The sequence below is a fragment of the Caretta caretta genome, chromosome 2 (assembly GCF_965140235.1).
Source record: "Caretta caretta isolate rCarCar2 chromosome 2, rCarCar1.hap1, whole genome shotgun sequence".
In the NCBI taxonomy this organism is placed as follows: domain Eukaryota; kingdom Metazoa; phylum Chordata; order Testudines; family Cheloniidae; genus Caretta; species Caretta caretta.
The window spans coordinates 17,231,467-17,245,893 of NC_134207.1; the positions used below are offsets into that span (position 1 = coordinate 17,231,467).

General features: G+C 38.8%; 1 protein-coding gene across 5 annotated transcripts in view; it reads right to left on the bottom strand.

The window, feature by feature from the left end:
- EFR3A (EFR3 homolog A) overlaps positions 1 to 14,427 on the bottom strand; it is a 191,612-nt gene that overhangs the window by 24,743 nt on the left and 152,442 nt on the right. For all 5 annotated transcript variants that reach the window (XM_048841671.2, XM_048841670.2, XM_048841669.2 and 2 more), the window contains 5 exons: positions 14,125 to 14,200; positions 11,243 to 11,404; positions 9,935 to 10,066; positions 7,849 to 7,916; positions 6,951 to 7,078 (listed from right to left, as the gene is read on the bottom strand). In XM_048841671.2, the coding sequence (XP_048697628.2) occupies positions 6,951 to 7,078; positions 7,849 to 7,916; positions 9,935 to 10,066; positions 11,243 to 11,404; positions 14,125 to 14,200 (566 nt within the window). The remainder of the gene's footprint in view (positions 1 to 6,950; positions 7,079 to 7,848; positions 7,917 to 9,934; positions 10,067 to 11,242; positions 11,405 to 14,124; positions 14,201 to 14,427) is intronic.

Sequence of the window (14,427 nt, forward strand, 5' to 3'; positions counted from 1 at the left end):
ATAATGGCATAGGTTACTCTTATAAAGTTTGTGGATGATATCAAATTGGGAGGGGTTGCAAGCACTTTGGAGGACAGTATTAGAATTCAAAATGGTCTTGACAAACTGGAGAAATGGTCTGAGATATGGACAAATTAGAGGAAGTCCAGGGGAGAGCAACAAAAATGACTAAAAGTCTAGAACACATGACCAACAAAGAAAGATTGAAAAAAATTTGGTTTTGTTTAGTCTGGAAAAGAGAAGATTGAGTGGAGACACGATAACAGTACTCAAGTATATAAAGAGGAGGGGGATAAACTGTCCTCCTTATTCACTGAACACAGGATAAAAAGTAACGGGCTTAAATTGCAGCAAAGGAAAATTAAGTAAGGAAGTTCTTCCTTATGTCTAACTGTACAGGTAGTTAAGCACTGGGAATAAATTACCTAGGGAGTTGTGGAATCTCCCCCATTGGTGGTCTGTCAGAACGGGTTAGACAAACACCTGTTAGGGATGGTCTAGATCAGGGATCTCAAACTCGAATCACCACGAGGGACACATGAGGACTAGTACATTGGCCTGAGGGCCGCATCACTGACACCCCCTACCCCATTGCCCCCGGCCCTGCACCCACTCCACCCCTTCCATGAGGCCTCGCCCCTGCTCCGCCCCTTCCCACCCCCATTCCAACCCCTTCCCCAAAGTCCCCACCCCAACACCGCCCCCTGCCTGCCTCTATTCCAACACCTTCCCCAAATCCCTGCCCCACCTCTTCTCCGCCTCCTCCCCTGAGCATGCGACTCCTGGCTCCTTCCCCCTTCCTCTTGGAAAGCGCTAAGTGCCTGGAGGTAGGCAGAGGAGCAGGGATATGGTGCGCTGAGGGAAAGGGGAGTGGGGAGCTTGGCGGCCCACAGGAAATAACTCCGGGAGGGTGCAGGGGGGCACGGGGAGCTTGGCGGGCCACAGGAAATAACCCAGCGGGCCGCGTGTTTGAGGCCCGTAGTCTAGATAACACTTAGTCCTGCCTCAGTGCAAGGGGCTGGACTGATGACCTATTGAGATCCCTTCCAGTCCTACATTTCTATGATAATCAAAACAAAAACTCTTTCGTAATTTTATTAAGGATCTGATATTTCCACTAAAATTGTTCTTGTACCATATGATTTGACTATGAGAAAATGAGCACAAAATGTTCAGATTGAGTGATTAAATACATTACATAAGTCCAAGAAAAACTATTCAAATAAAACCTGACAGTCACTTAATCAGAACTTTAATATCATTTGAATGATAGCCAAAATAAAATGACCAGGCTCATTAAACCCCCATGCTTCAGGATATCAAATGGAGTCTAGATGAAATTTCCCCCATAGCATTGCATTGGGTAATGAGAGGTTTTTTTACATCTTACTTTGAAGAGGCTGGTACTGGAGACTATGACCCAGGTCCTGCAACTGAATCTATGTGGGCTAAACTTTACATCCATACATACAGAGGACTATTGGTAGTATCTGGGCCTATTTCTTTTCCCCCAATATGGCTATTTTCATGTAAATTCAGGAATTTTCCTCTTCCAGAGGATAGAGAAAGAATGAAGTGTTATTCTAGCCTGTATTAGTGTGGGTACAGAGATAATATGTGCCTTTACAAAATTATTCAAAATCCCCTATAGTTTTATTTTGGATACTTTTGGATTTCAATATAGAATCCATCTAGTGCTAAACAACTGTGATCTAGAATATAAACTCTCATATTACTTTCTTTTCTAACCCTCACTGTATTTAAGATTTTTTTCACAACTAACTGAATGCATGTCTACACTTGCAAATTAATCTGGATTAAGGCAGAGTGTGAATTCAAAGAGCAGTAGCTAGTCCTGAGCAACTCTATGTGGACATGCTTATTCTAGAACAGGAGTGGAGAAACAGTGAAAACACAGTAACATGGACAGGGCTTTGCTGTGGGGATGCTTGCAGCAGGGCTAGGTTTATCCAGGTGCCAAGCACCCAGATTAACCGTGCAGTGCAGATACACCCAATTGTAAACCAATAAATTGACATGGTCCTGATTCTGCAGACTGTCTTAAACATTAGCTGTGTCAGATGTGAATTATCTCATTCATCTCAATGGGATGCACATACTGTAACCTAACTAGGATACTTTAAAGGACTATGCTACTTTACTTATGATCTTTTTACCAGAAACACAAAACTAACGTGCTTGCCTTATGAACCCAAACATGCTCTGAAACTTTCTTGTGTACTGAAAGTCCCACCTGCCCTGGATTCAGCTGCAATAACCTCCATCTGCTTCTGACAACTTCTATGTCACAATTATGCATTTTCAATACAAAAATCTGTGGCATAACACAAATTTGGAACAAGGTGAAAATAAATTGAATTTAATATGAAAACAAACAGGAACTAGCGATTTGATTGTATTTTTCAATAAAAATATCCATTTTAAAATTTGCCACAGTATTTACATTATTGCTGCACTGTAGTGCAGAAGAGGTCTGGCATCTTGCTGCAGCTTCCGTGGAGTACCTGAGATATGATTACGAGGAAGCACTTGGAACAGTTACAAAACTGATATTTATGAAGCTATTAAATCTTTGGGAAAAGAAAAGGAAAGGAAACCACCACATTTTAGAATTCAAAGTCCAAGAATAAAAACAAAGGGAAACCTGATAAAATTACAGCTACAAAACTAGTTACAGCATGAGGACTGAGGCAGCCAAACAGGAGGAAAAGAAATTAAAACTATGCACAACAGAATTTCTTGCTTATTTATCTAAAGGTCTTCTAAAAGCAGTTGTTTGGTGGGGTATGTCCTATCCACACACGATAGCTATGAGGAGGGCAGGCAGACCTATGGTTCAGATTTACCTTTTGATTTGCGTCTGCATTTATGAGGCTTTTTGCCTGATGGAAATAGAGCTAAATTAACAAAACAAGAATGAGAATAAAAAATTATGTTTAAGAATCAGCTATAAAGCAAAAGATACAGAACCCCCCCCCCAGAAAAAACCCAGAAATTCTACTGCTCGGATAAGAAATATGTTAATAAAACTCTCTCCAATATTGGCATGAAAACAGACAGATAAAAGAGCTTTGGTCTTATCCCACAACACTACTCTTTAGGTTCGAAACACTCACTTCCTCCAGCTTCTTATTTTTATCACCAGAACAGGGCTTTGTAAAGACAATTAAGAAAAGTAATGCACTGAAGAAAAAAGTCAGTAGTTGTTACCACATATATTTTCAAAAGCTTCCCTTAGCATTTAAATATTTAAGTAGCTCAATAACTCCCATTAAAGATTTTCCTGTTGGAAATTATTCAGCTAAATCAAAATGTTTCACAGGGACTGTTAGAAGGCTTTTCCTTTACCCTCTTCCCTGGTTCTTGTCAGGCAGATAGAAAGCAGAAGACTAGAAGTCTGAAGCGCAGGCAATGCAATGTTTATCGGGGTTAATTTTCAGCAAGCACGTGTCCCATAACTCTGACGCCGCAGAGCCTTGTTTCCCAGTATTCCGTCTTCCCCCTCCTCAGTAGGCGTAATTACGCCTCGGGCCCTACCAAATTCCCAGTCCATTTTGGTCAAGTGCACGGTCATAGGATTTTTAAAATCGTAAATTTCAGCTATTTAAATATGAAATTTCACAGTGTTGTAATTGTAGGGGTCCTGACCCAAAAAGGAGGGTTTTTTTTGGGGGGGGGGGTTTGCAAGGTTCTTGTACGGAGGGTTGCAGTACTGCTACCCTTACTTCTGTCCTGCTGCAAGCGGCAGGGCTGCCTTCAGAGCTGGGCAGCTGGAGAGCGGTGGCTGCTGGCTCAGAGCCCAGCTGCGAAGGCAGAGCCACCATCATCAGCAGCAGCACAGAAGTAAGGATTGCATGATATGGTACTGCCACCCTTACTTCTGCGCTGCTGCCTTTAGAGCGGGGCAACTGGCCAACAGCTGCTGCTCTCTGTCTGCCCAGCTTTGAAGGCAGCATCGCTGCCTAGAGCAGCGCAGAAATAAGGGTGGCAATACCACGATCCCTATAAAATAAGCTTGCAACTCCTCTGCAACTCCGTTTTGGTCAAGACCACCCATTTGAGAAATGCTGGTCTTCCATGTGAAATCTGTATATACAGGGTAAAAGCACACAAAAGACCAGATTTCATGGGGAGAGACCAGGTTTCATGGTTCATGACTTGTTTTTCATGGCCATGAATTTGGTAGGTCCCCAATTATACCTGAAATGCACGCCCACAGTCCCACCCCTTGCAACTTATGATCATGTTCCATTTGGGGGGTTGTGAGTCTGGGGTCTTCATCCCACTCCTTTTGTACCCCATCAGGGGGTGAGGCATGAGGTTGTGCTATGGTCAGAGGCAGGCAGTTCCCTGGTCTTTTAGTGTTTTATCTCCCCCTCCCCCCCGAATCTCCTCTTGCCCCTCATGAATGGTTGCTTGACCTTGTCTTGAGATAAGGAGTTGAGGCAGTCTTCAAGTGTGCGCTCATATATTATACTTCCCCCATGCCCAGTAACACTTCAGTTATTCTTATCGGTTCCCATTACACTAACAAGCCCATCTGGCTTAGACAAAAGCAACATACCCAGTATTTTTGTCACATACTAGTAAGGATCCCCTTGTTCACACATATTAGTAATAATGTATGTGTATCAAAAAAATTAAACAGGCAAGCAAAACCCAAAATACTATTTCAGGCGAAAATACAGGGCCTGGATTCTACATTGGCACTAGCGCTCCTAAAAGGGACGTACAAACTAGTGAAATTTTTGATGCAAAATTAGCAAAACATTTTGTTTTAACTTTATCGTTTTATTCTATTACAAACTGTAATATACTGGTAATTAAAAGTTGGAATCTCTTGAGAAGATCAAAATGAATTATTTCAGCATATCTGATTTCACAAAAAATTCCAAGATTTCAACTTTTAGTCCCAATTTGAGATGAAATGAAAATTCAAAATCTCAGCATCTCTCACAGTACGGGGAATTCCATTTTTCAACCAGCTAATCATATTGCACTTGCAACCCATTCAGATTACTTTTCCGCAAAAAGGAGCATAATTAAATTAAAACACAAAAACATTAAATGAAACTAATTTACGTTCAAGTACATATGAACAACTAATTCAGGCCCAGATGTAGTAAAGTGCTTAAATCCATCCCTATTAAGGAAAGCAGTTAAGCAAGTGCTTTAATCCTCCTGCCTTCATGTGCTTAAATGCCCTTTCTAAATAGGTGTGCTTTTTGAATTTAGTAACAATCATTTTAACTTTTTACATGGTATCTAAGAAAAAAAAAGATCTGCTTTATTTAATGAGCTCATCTGTAACCCAAACATCAGCACCCTTTATGTCAATTTGTGTGAAGATTACTAAACAGAAATTGATTTGTTTCATATAAGAACTTGGACTTTTTGCATGAAATTCAGATCAGGCAACCTCTCTTCATTCCCACCCCAAAGAAATTAAAGGCATAGCTTCTTAAAAGAAAACAACAAATACTTCTTTTGCTGACACCTGACATTGTCCTTCAATTTTAACATAAAGGGTTACATTATTCTATCTGGCATCTGAAAAATAGTGAAAAAGGTTAACACCACATGTATAAGGTATTGAAATGTTTCCACATACATAACGGAATTTTCCTCTCTTACTGTGAGATGCAACCTTAGCAGCAGAAAGTGCTGAGAGCACCATTTTATGACTCCTGGTGCCTAGTACATCGTTATGGTACCTTAAATGAATTTACATTGCCACAGTACTCATGGCAGAACCAAGGCACCGTCAACAGTTTTGTTGGGGGACTGGTTCTCATAAGATTAGAGCTTTTGTGGCCTCTAACTTGCTTCAGTGTGTACTGTGTCCCCTTCTGTACCTGATCCACATCTCCCAGGTAGGAACATTAAATTTAGGCTGCAAAAGTTTATAATTCATCTTGAGAGGTCCTGGGGGTTAATCCCCCAGATGACCCAGAGTTACAATAGTATAAATCCACAAAATATACATATCAGGCCTTGAAGCAAGAACTCTAGAAAAAAAATTCTTTGCTAAGCAAAAGAATAGGAAAACAAAACACCAAAAACATGATATCACTTTCTCTAGCAACACAACCAGAAAAGTTATTTGCACATAGGGGAGGGTAAAAGCTCCCACAATGCTTCTACATGGAGATATTTTATCAGCAACAGCACAATCCATCTTCCCAGTATTAAAAGGCAACAAAATGTGCTAATTAGAGACAAACATAATAAATATATCTTGTTCATCTCAAAGCACTTGAAGGGACATAAGCCTCATTATTCTCTTTTTACATATACAGAAACTGAGGCAAAGAGGCAATGCATTTTGCCCAAGTTCACCCAGCAGGAATAGAACCCATGTCTACTGAGTTCCAGTCCACTGCTCTATCCATTAGGCCACATTGCCTTTCCTAGTATTTTTGTTATGTGAACCCATGGTCCACTGAGAATTTGACTGAGCCCAGTAACCCAGGCCACATTCAGTCAAAGAGTGAACATTTATGAACCAGGACTGGCGTTCAATTACTTATCTAGTGAACAAGTGAATGTGTATACAGAGAAATTCAACACTGACTTAATACTAAAGCTCAAATTAATTTCAGAAAGTTAGTAATAAGCACTACCATCTCATTTAACAAATAATGAAAATCGAAGTGAGGTCAAAACTTTCCTCTTTGTGGCTTTTTTTTTTTTTTTTTAAAGGATGCAGAAAATAATTCTAGGAGTTAAAATCCTGTGTTGTATATTGTACAGTACACCATGAACAAACTCTTACTTCTGGGAAGAACAGAAGTTATACCACCACAAAATGTTGATGCAAAGTATTCAAGTTACATATAGGTTGGATGTGGGTGATAGATCAGATATGAGGCAAAAATGAATTCTCAGTAGCTGCTGTTGTAACATTTATGTAATTGATTACTGCTTACCTGTTACCTGGGGCACATATGGCACTGACAATCTTTCCACACTGTATCCGCTGCCACCTAATGATTCTGCAATCTTGTTTGTCAGGAAAAACAAGTTTTTTTCATGCTTCTCCAAAGATTTGGGAAGACTGTCAAATAATATATATTTAGCAATTAATATTTATTGATACAGATCTATACATGTAATAAAATAAATCAAGATAATATTGGAAGTCAACTACCACCTAAAGAAGAGTCAGTGTTGATGTTTCGACAGAAAGGAACATAGTTAAATTGGTTATTAACTGATATATTCAAAGCTCTAATTTCTCTGTACATTTAAAAAATATTATGAGTCCCCTTAACACAACACACCTATACGATTTGGAACTTAATCATCACTGTTTATTCTTCACCTAGTCTAGGAATTGCTAAAATATTCTTGGCCTCATTTTGATCCACCAGTTCAAAGTAATTGCAAATGAAATAGATTTTCTAATAAACAGATCAGTTTACATTCAAGAATAACTTTCCCAGTAATCTTTTATGGATTTGAAAAATTATGATGCAGAGAACGATTCTATTATGAAATGTGGGTCTCCGCTTCTGAAGGGTTTAGGATACCACGCTACATTTTAAAGTTACAGAGTACAAATAAAATACCTTATATTACTCAGATGCTATAGCATCAACATGCAACTTACTTCTGACTAACCTTTTATTAAGAAATTAAAATTGAGATTTCCCATCTTATCTTTAATACTACTTTTTTCTTCCCCAGTTTGTATATCATTACCCTTTCTGTGCCATTTCTCCATAGATTCAACCTACTCTATGGTGTACAATTGTTTAATCTCGATAAAGAGAACGTTAAAACGCATCTTCATCCATTCTATTATAAATATTTGTATCTACATACATGCGCTTGTCCTTGAAGATGTTTTCAGGTAGAAAATAGGGTGCTTCCACAGTTCGTGTTTCAATGACCTGCAAAACAAGCAAAGTAACGCAAGCGGTCTTGGAGTGAATGAATGAAACTTTTCATTCTTATACTTCCATATTTAATATTTATTTGTGCACATAGAATATTGCATATATTGTATAGCAAACGCCACCACAATGGTACATTACTGGGTTGAACAGGTTAAGATATATTTTCCCCTAAACTAACCAATATCTAAAATAACTGTTTTGTTTATTTTAGACTGTCTGCTAGATTCTCAGTTGGCATAAATCAGTATGGCTTCTCTGAAGGCAATGGAGCTATACGTTTTACACTAGCCAAGGATCTGGCCAATAAATATAAAATTCCAATTATAATGAAAAGTAATGTAGGTGAACAAAATTAAAATGCTACACTAGAAGAGGTGAAAATTAACTGTACAAGCTTGAAGGTAGTATGCAATTCCCATTGAACTGACAGAGATTGCACTGTAGTAGTATTAACAGGCACAGATGTATTATGGACATTAGTTCTTACTATACAGAGTCTCTGGAGAGAGAGCTGAATATCATCTTACAGTGGGTCCAGCTTCATATTCCCAAGATTCTGCAGTAAGAAATGCAGCCACTAATACATCTACTAGAGAGGCCATTGCAACAGATATGATGACAACACAAATTATGCAAAAAGAAGGGTGTGCTCAGAAGGCGAAAGTGTTACAATAATGACAGAATCTCTACATATTCTATTACATGTAGTCTTTCTAAGCTTTAAATCAGCGAGCATGTTGCTATGCTAAAAGATACTAAAAAGAAAAGAAACATTTAGCAAAAGTTATTTAATTGTTGTAGGTTTCAGAGGAACAGCCGTGTTAGTCTGTATTCGCAAAAAGAAAAGGAGTACTTGTGGCACCTTAGAGACTAACCAATTTATTTGAGCATGAGCTTTCGTGAGCTACAGCTCACTTCATCAGATGTTTACCGTGGAAACTGCAGCAGACTTTATATACACACAGAGAATATGAAACAATACCTCCTCCCACCCCACTGTCCTGCTGGTAATAGCTTATCTAAAGTGATCAACAGGTGGGCCATTTCCAGCACAAATCCAGGTTTTCTCACCTTCCACCCCCCACACAAATTCACTCTCCTGCTGGTGCTAGCCCATCCAAAGTGACAACTCTTTACATAATCAAGTAGGGCTATTTCCTGCATAGATCAAGGTTTTCTCACATCCCCCCCACCCCCATACACACACAAACTCACTCTCCTGCTGGTAATAGCTCATCTAAACTGACCACTCTCCAAGTTTAAATCCAAGTTAAACTAGAACATCTGGGGGGGGGGGGGGGGGGGGTAGGAAAAAACAAGAAGAAACAGGCTACCTTGCATAATGACTTAGCCACTCCCAGTCTCTATTTAAGCCTAAATTAATAGTATCCAATTTGCAAATGAATTCCAATTCAGCAGTTTCTCGCTGGAGTCTGGATTTGAAGTTTTTTTGTTTTAAGATAGCGACCTTCATGTCTGTGATTGCGTGACCAGAGAGATTGAAGTGTTCTCCGACTGGTTTATGAATGTTATAATTCTTGACATCTGATTTGTGTCCATTTATTCTTTTACGTAGAGACTGTCCAGTCTGACCAATGTACATGGCAGAGGGGCATTGCTGGCACATGATGGCATATATCACATTGGTGGATGTGCAGGTGAACGAGCCTCTGATAGTGTGGCTGATGTTATTAGGCCCTGTGATGGTGTCCCCTGAATAGATATGTGGGCACAATTGGCAACGGGCTTTGTTGCAAGGATAAGTTCCTGGGTTAGTGGTTCTGTTGTGTGGTATGTGGTTGTTGGTGAGTATTTGCTTCAGGTTGCGGGGCTGTCTGTAGGCAAGGACTGGCCTGTCTCCCAAGACTTGTGAGAGTGTTGGGTCATCCTTCACGAAAGCTCATGCTCAAATAAATTGGTTAGTCTCTAAGGTGCCACAAGTACTCCTTTTCTTAATTGTTGTAGTGTAGGAAATGCCATGCTAAATATCAAAGCCACTGATTTTATACTACCTTGCTGACATGCTGGCAAAAGGCAGGGACTGCAATCATCTGACTTAGAAAGTTGAGGTAGGCTGCAACCAATGCCTTGACACCACAGCGGTTGAACATTGGCAAGTTATCCTCATTAATGATGGCGATGTCCTATAATAAAAAGGAAAACATCAGGTGGCCCAACATTTACAAGTTATTCTGAATTTATATGAATATTTCATAATCAGCGTCTTAACATTCTTGAAGTAGGTAAGCAATAGCCTCATTCTATAGCTGGGAACAACTAACATAAGGGAATGTAAGGACCCCGTTACCCCATGAGTATGGCAGAGCAAAGCCCAGGGACCCATTTCAACTCTATCCCCATAGGATATGAATAACTCTGCTGAAATGGAGAAGAGTGTCTTTTGACATCTAGTCCTGTGTCTTCCCCATACGACCCCTTCCCATCCTAAATATAACATTTCCAGGGAATTAGAATGTTATTTAAAAACATAAATTTCACTTAAAAACAGACAAAATATTGCATGGTCAAAACCATACATAATAGCTCCTTAATCTTCACCACCTCTCTGGAGGTAAGTGGTTAACTGTTAGAAAGGTGAAGTGACTTGCTTAGGACCACATAATGAATCACTGGAAAAGCCAGGATTAGAGCTCAGGACTTATTTCTATCCAGATTCTTCTACTGCTCCAATAACCATGGTATCTAAACTGTTGAATCCATACCTCTGTTCATTCTTCCAGATCAAACTGCCTTCCTGCAGCATTTAGCAACCTTTTAGTAAAGTCTTATTTCATTTAATAAAAGAGACCCAGACAAAATTTTAGCAATTTGAAAAACAGGCCATTTATTTAGTTGCCTGTTTTTCAAAGATGCTGGGAAGCTGCTGGTATTCATGCCACATATTTAAATTTCTACCTTGAAAATCTTGGTTCCTGTTTCTGAATATATGCAAAAACCCAGCCCAAATTAAAATCATCTCAATACTCAGCTTTTCATATTCATTTATATTTACTTATAGAGTGACTGGATTTATGGTTTATTAGAACAATCTGTAACTCACTAATCTCCTTTGTACTGTGACTGGAGAGGTGTTAACTGGTCACTACACTTTGAATGGTCTCTTGCAACATGCGTTAACTACTTATGTAAATCAAGCTGTTCCAGCTTGCATTTACTGGAGACACTCTGGCTGCCTTTCCCAGACCTGAAGAAGAGTTCTGTGTAAACTTGCTTCTTTCACCAACAGAAGTTGGTCCAATAAAAGATATCCATAAATATACCATTAACGGATTAACCCAAATATCATTCCTGAAGCTTACCTGCAAAGCAATGGCCAATCGAATGAGGTCAATAACCACTTCTTCATTGGCTAGTTCGATTGTTATAAGAGCTAGAGAAGTGTAGAGCAGCTCAAAATTCTTTTGGACATTATCTTCTTCTTTACAGCCTAAGTAGATGTGTCTGTACAACTGCTGGCCATGCTATAAAGTGCAGAAAAGGGACATTCAATACTGAAAAGATACTGTCAATAAAGATTATTTTAAAATACACCAAAACAGGTTATTAAACAAAAGAGCACTACCTTTCTACCTTGAGTGCAATTTTAGAGTAATATGCCATTTTATGTGAACACACTTTTGAGTCTTACATAAATAGTTTAAAAGACAAAAGTCATACACAACATTATACAAGAATCATATATGTCCTCTGCCAGGTTTTATATTGACATGAAGTATTCACGAAAACGAACATTTACATCAGTTTATGGAAATGCGGGGAGGGAACAGAATGAAAAAATAGATCTTCGGTAAAATTTTGAAACACGCCTAAGTGACTAACAAGCCCAAGCCCCATTTTCAAAAGTGAGTAAGGCACTTAAGGAGCTTAAATCCCATTGACTTTCAGTGAGAATTAGGCTCCCAATTGCCTGTCTCTTTTGAAAATAACACATTGACACATTTGAAAATCATACTTTTTACCCTTTTGAAGAGCAAACCAAATCACAGTAACATTACAATGAAGGAGTCTATAATTATCAATCTATACTTTCAAGAAATGTCCTAAGCATCAGCCAAATCTATTCTTTAAATCTATTATTTCAAGGCAAAGAATGAACGTATAGTAAGAATGATCTAGAAAGGCCATTGCTTATGCAACTGTCTGCTCACGGTTTTTTCCTTTTCTATGGAATGCCCTGACATGCCCTTGCAGGTGATAAACAAATGTATAGGTAGCAGAGGTATTAACATCATTTGACATCAGTTAGCATATAAGTTTAAAATAAAGGTTTAAAATTACAGGGATCCGGATGGATTCAGTCCTTTGTTCTACAAATGGCAGCTTACTATTTCAAAGCTGCTGCAACCTAATTGAGCCTGATATTTCTAGGTAGCAAATATGTGTATCTCAACAACTGCAATGCTAGTTAGAAAAACTTGTTAGAAAATTATTTCCTACACCACTGCTAGCAGACATTACTAGTTTTATGTTTCTCAATGGGAGTACTGCATATAAGTGTTTGACCAGCAAATTACTTCTCTACACTAGGGTCTGCATCCTTATTTCAGAAGCTAATACTCCTAAACGAAACTGAATTTTAAGATCTTGTGTCCAATAATGCATGTGATCAAAAATCTAAAGATTATGAAGATTTCTTTAAATATGTTTAGGATTTTTTTCTTTATTTTTTCCATAGGTCATTCACCCTCTCAGACTAGATACGGCAACAAAGATATTACACATCTATAGCCAGAGACTGTGACATTAGATACAAAATTATGACTGATCCTGCAGTGAAGGTATAATGAGAAGCAAGTTTGATAGGGAGAAGTTATTTAAACAAACAAGCATAACTCCTTTAATAATAAGAGAAATTGAAAAGATACCACAATACACCGCTTTTCACAAATCAATTTTGAATGTGTTGCCCGATTCTTTACTGGTTATTGATTATTATTGATTTCCAATTAAGTACCAATTGAAAGAGCTGGCTGGGGATTGTAGGGTTCTAATTCCAGAATCGGGCACAACAGAATCGAGCTCATCAAGTTTACTATCTGGTTGGGAACCCAGATGTGCACAATGATGACATCTACACTGAGAGCAATGCAAAGCTTTAATCACTTTTATTAGCATAATAGTAAAGACACAATGGCTCCAAACCACAAACATTCGCAAAAATACAGAGTTAAGGTAACATCTTGTACCATTCCTGACATATACTAACACCCCTTCCTGGGGACCTGGTGGAAAGAGATAAAAGTCCTGCTCTGCCCCGGCATGCCAAACGAGTCCAGTGGGCCGAATGCTCCTTACTTGGTGGTCTGGCCTCTTATATGGCCATGGGACTATCATGAACATTCAGACAAATGCCCAGCCTTCCTTGTCCCTATCTAACTTCCTCACCATAATAATGTTGGTGTGTCCTTATCCTATAGGTTAGTATATTAATGATTTTAACTCATCATCATATACGTCAATTTGTTGCCAAGGCAAGCTTGTGGTTAAGCATCTGCCAACGTTTCTATCCTGAAATATCCAAGCCTAGTACCACAGTTAAATGTTCCTGTGGTTACCAAGTACCATTTTGTACAAACTCTTCCCCTTAAGCATACTATGCCCAGTTCCCCAAAACTTGGGGTGACTGTTAGGACACTTATCTATGCTAAAGTTCATAGGCCTCAAAGTCTTACGCTAACTGATTAAGCTAATGCCTTACAGGATACAGCCTGAAGGTTCCTTGTGTTATTGATAAGTGAAGTAAAATGCTAAAGCTAGCCCTATGGGCTACAAATGTTGTCTTTAAAAAAAAATAAATAAATCACTGAGGATTAGATCTGTATTGGAGGACCTTACTGAAGTTACTGGTACTCCACATGACTCTGGGTGTATGGAACTTACTTCAGGATCATGGCTTAAAGTCGTTAAAGCCCTGATTCTGCGAAGTACCTAACTTCATGCATGCGAGTATTCCCACAGAATGAGAGATTAAGCTGTAAATTCTTCAGTGCACAGAACTGTCTCGGAAATGATTCAGTACCTTGCTTTTAAGGTGCTATAAATTAAAAAAAAAATTATAAAAATTTTATATTGAGATTTTTTTATTTGATGTGAAAATGTTGCAGCAAAGAAAGACGAGTTAATGATTCAGTTACTTTACATGCTCCTTCAAAGGAAAAAGATAACTGTTTCATGCTATTACCTTCTTCATGAAGCTCACGTCTTGCCTTGAAATTTTGTCTCGTTTTATCTTTAGATCAGAAACATCTGGTATTATTCTACAAAGGCAACAAGTATGTCATTTTAATAAAATAACTTATTTATAATTTGTTAAGGGAAGTTGTATGGGGAAAAACAGGCTGTGTAATATATCCCATGCACCGCTAAAGACTAGGGACCGAATGGCTAGGCAGCAGTTCTGCAGAAAAGGACCTAGGGGTTACAGTGGACGAGAAGCTGGATATAAGTCAACAGTGTGCCCTTGTTGCCAAGAAGGCCAATGGCA